This window comes from Amia ocellicauda, chromosome 9 (genome assembly GCF_036373705.1).
Source record: "Amia ocellicauda isolate fAmiCal2 chromosome 9, fAmiCal2.hap1, whole genome shotgun sequence".
NCBI classification, from domain to species: Eukaryota; Metazoa; Chordata; class Actinopteri; order Amiiformes; family Amiidae; genus Amia; species Amia ocellicauda.
The window spans coordinates 1,778,158-1,782,590 of NC_089858.1; the positions used below are offsets into that span (position 1 = coordinate 1,778,158).

At 44.3% G+C, this 4,433-nt stretch overlaps 1 protein-coding gene across 1 annotated transcript; it reads left to right on the forward strand.

Moving 5' to 3' along the window:
* The first annotated feature begins 417 nt into the window (after window positions 1–417).
* LOC136758352 (myosin light chain 4) lies at window positions 418–1,328 on the forward strand. Its single transcript, XM_066712612.1, has one exon. It carries the CDS (start codon window positions 469–471, stop codon window positions 1,066–1,068), a length of 600 nt encoding a protein of 199 aa, XP_066568709.1. The 5' UTR covers window positions 418–468; the 3' UTR covers window positions 1,069–1,328.
* Window positions 1,329–4,433: the final 3,105 nt, after the last annotated feature.

Genomic DNA, 4,433 nt, shown 5'->3' on the forward strand with positions numbered 1-4,433 from the left:
AAGTTCATGCAATGGCAACAAACTGCTTTTTCTACAGACAAACAAAACCAACAGAAACATGCAGCTCAGTCAACAAGAACGAGGAATACGATGAAGAGGGGGAAACAAAAAAAAGCAGTGTTACAGGGCATTGGTGATAAACTGTCCAAGCTATAGAGTTTTCCCCTCTTTCAGGTCTGCTGTATCAGTTTGAAATAAAAAGTGAAGCTCATTTAGCATGCATGCAAGTTGTTAATGGCATCCAGGGCCCTGTCAACGAGGTGATAGCAGCTGATAACAATGGCCAATTGTGCCGAGAGGGGCAGGCAGGTCTATTTCAGGTTTCTTCCTTTTATAGTCTGTCGCAGCGCTGGCCATGGCTGCCCAGCCTCCCCTCTCCCTTGGTGGAGATGCAGATGGTATAAAAGGCAAAGTTGAGCAGGCCAGAATCTGTGCCCTGCCCTGTACACAGACCCCCATCTCAGCGCCATGGCTCCCAAGAAGGTCGAACCCAAGAAGCCGGAACCCAAGAAACCCGAGCCGAAGAAGGAGCCGGCCAAGCCCGCCCCCGCGCCAGAGCCAGAGCCCGTGGTGCCCAAGGAGCCAGAATTCGACCCGAAGAGCATCACCATCGAGTACTCGGTGGACCAGATTGAGGAGTTCAAGGAGGCATTCACCCTGTTCGACCGCACCCCGACCGGGGAGATGAAGATCAGCTACGCGCAGTGCGGGGATGTGATGCGGGCCCTGGGCCAGAACCCGACCAACGCAGATGTCCTGAAGGTGCTGGGCAAACCCCGGGCAGAGGAGATGCACAGCAAGATGTTGGACTTCGAGACTTTCCTGCCCATGCTGCAGCACATCTCCCGGTCCAAGGACAAGGGCAACTTCGAAGACTTCGTGGAGGGGCTGCGGGTCTTCGACAAGGAGGGCAACGGCACCATCATGGGCGCCGAGCTGCGCCACGTCCTCGCCACGCTTGGAGAGAGGATGACGGAGGACGAGGTGGACCGGCTCATGGCTGGCCAGGAAGATGCCAATGGCTGCATCAACTACGCGTCTTTTGTTAAGCACATCCTGTCTGGCTAGACTGGACTGCCACGGACTCCTCCGGCGGCTTCTCCGCGGCTGCACTCACAGACTCCAGAGCCAATATCTCTTGTGACATTTTGTTTTAATTCATTTGATGGCGAGCAGCTGCTTTCTGCCACATATCCAGAGAAGCTCAGACAAAACCCCGAAACGCAACCGTGAGATCAGTGATATGAGAGAGAGAACGACTAACCTTTTACACAGGATCTGTGTGCGTGTGTTTAAAAATGCCAGCTCAATAAAAACCTGACAATTAATCTCCTTCACTTTCTGTTGTTTGTTCCGGCATTGCTGCTCTGCTGTAGTTTACTGTAGAAAAGGCTTAGCTAAGATGGGTAGAGCGATTATCTCCTCTGCTTCAGGGCATTAGCTCCTTTATTAAATTGATCAAATGTGTGTCTTTGTGTGTGTGTTTATAGAGATATGATGCCCTTTATAACTCAGGTTGTTTAGGTGCACACATATAGGCCGACATATATTCTTTAAATATCTGAACACATTCATGCCATCACTGTAGTATATTTTGAACATCAGGAAACAAGTTTGAAGCCTAATAGAAGCAAACTGCAGGCTTCTGAGGAACATCACATTATACAGCATCACACATTGCTTCAGCTGGTTATATAACACGCCCATTTGTCTTCAATCTGATATGTTTTAAAGAATGTAAGGTATGTGTTAATTGTAGTCACTGGCATGCAGGCTGGGTTTGTGTTCTGGTATCTGCTGCAGACATACCTTTATCCACAGCGTGAAACAGTGGTTGTGCTTGTAGTCTGAACACGGTCAGAGATGCAGGGTTTTAGAAACATCTGTGCCACACACTGTCCAGATATACTCTCGAGGCTCTCATACAGGACAGTGGAGGTGCTGTGTTTGGGGAACGATGCGTATATCTCATTGCCTGCGCTGTCGGTGCATTTGTGTGCCACTGATTTACTTTAAGGAGACTTCTGTCAAGAAAGGAAATAGCAGGCGTTTGTGAACATTTAAATTAATGTATTGTTTGTCTCTCCAGGTTAAGTATTCCAGCCCCAAACATGCAGCTACATTTATTTAATACGAGCACAATATCCCATACAAACTGGGCAAAAGTGTTCGACTGCGCTAGGGAATGGTCGGCCTTTAACTATATACATAAGTGGATAGTTTATGCACTCCTTTTTAATTGTAAATGTGCCAATCAGGCAAAGGGACAGTATAGACATTGCCAGTAGTTCTGACACTCTCCATCTTCTGAATGTTTTATTCCAACCGACAATTTCCTAAACCCCATTATTCCACCGATGTTAAATATAGTTGATTCCAACACGACTTCTGGGAGGATGAATTGAACTCACTGTCTATAACATTTAAAAACATGAAGGATTATGTATTGTTGTTCATGTAAAGGAATACATGTCTTCGACGGGAGAGATGACACCCTGCAATTACAGAAAGGTAATCTGAATGTGATTTACTGGGAGGGGACGTGTTGTGTGTCAAGGCTTGGGCTGAAGAGACTGGAAGTCCAGATGCAAGGGCTTTCATAGTAATAGTGTTTAATAGTTCTACCAGAGACCAATTAACAAAACAAAAAACCTTTTAAAATATTACAGTAGGGCACAAAATATTACTCTACTGTCATTCTAATAATCAACAGTTCAGTATCAAGTGTCAGAATAGGAAAGTGCACACAAAAGGCTTCAGTATAATTCATAAGTTAACTGAATGTATTACTCACAGTATTTCTAATGCCGGAAACTCTTTTGAATCCTAATGATTTAGTTCCTGAGATGACTGGTCCTCTTTCCTATTTATTGCAGATTTTTTTTTTTATATATAGATAGATAGATAGATAGATAGATAGATAGATAGATAGATAGATATATCTGTATATGTTTTTGCTGTAGGAATGTGGGTGTAAATGGTAAATCTGTGGAAGAAAATAAATGAGATACTGAAGATAGATAGATAGATAGATAGATAGATAGATAGATAGCTGGCTGTTGAGGGATTACTTCACTCAGGTTGATCTTTTCAGGGGTTTTCTACAGATCTACGTACCATGGCGTGTCAGTGGGACACAGATCGAGGGGACGGCGATGGGGACAGTGAGACGGGACCCTGCGGGACCCTCTGCTCCGAAGCAGACAGACACGCACAGCAATGGTGGCGCACCGCGCTGTGAACATGAATTAAACATTCCCTAATATTTTGTACATGTTGAGAGGCCGAGTCTGAGCACGGGTGAATAAATTTCTCTGCGCCACAATGTATTGGAGCGAGATGAAGAAAAGGACAATGAATGAGTAAGTGATACAGCAGGAGCTCTCTGCTTCCTCAAGGCCAATGAGCAGCGAAACACTGTGTGTAAATCTGTGCCGTGCCTATTTGTTTTACTGTTCTCTTTATTCATTTTCTATTGCAATGCGATACAAAGTGTGTGTGTGTTGACAATTAGTTCAATTCGTTTAATTAATAATTATCTTTTTTATTCAACTGGCAATTAATATAGAATCTGTTTCAGAGCTGTGTGTGCTGTGCAATAATACAATAAAGTCTAACTGAAATCCTTCTCGCATCAAATGATAAACATTCTGGGATTCATTGCGTGATTCAACATCAGACAGAACCTCAGTATAACAGGCTGACAGTATTTTTACTTTAAATCCAGGAGACAATGCTAGGCCGGCGTATCTCAGAAAGACTCACATGATCTGGTCAGAAGCCTTGTTATTACAATTCATTTAACGTTAACGCAATGTTCTACTCAGCCTCTCAGTTGACAGATCAGATATGAGTTACACCTGAAACCCAGCACCACCCTGGAGCCCAACTTTCAATGATTAACAATCATAGCACCACCAGTCAACACACCCTTCACTCCCAAACCATCTCTCTCTCCCTCCCTCATTCTCTCCCTTTCCCTCTCTCTTTGCACTTTAGACATCCATAACTCCATAACTAATATTTCCCAATCATTACAAACCAGGTTCCAGAGCACAATATGGCGGACAAACACCACCCCTTCTATCAATATTGCACTAGAGGGGTTACTGTAAAAACTGATATTTCTTCTTAGGAATCGCTGTGCAGCAGACCCTCAATGAGTGACAGCCTTCTGGGAAATGCGATTTAAAGGCCTGCTCAGGAATAATGACACAAAACACTAATTATGTTTAGTTGTGATATATCAGAGTAATGCACATAATTCTTCTCATAATAAATTGAAAATGTAAATATCCGAGAGACGACGGCGTTAAACAATGCGCTGAGCCTCTGAACGCTGAGTAAACACATGTTCTCCAGCGACACGCTAATGAGCGCCGCGTCTTAAGGAAGGCGTTCGACATGACATTTACACGGACAACTTCTTCTCC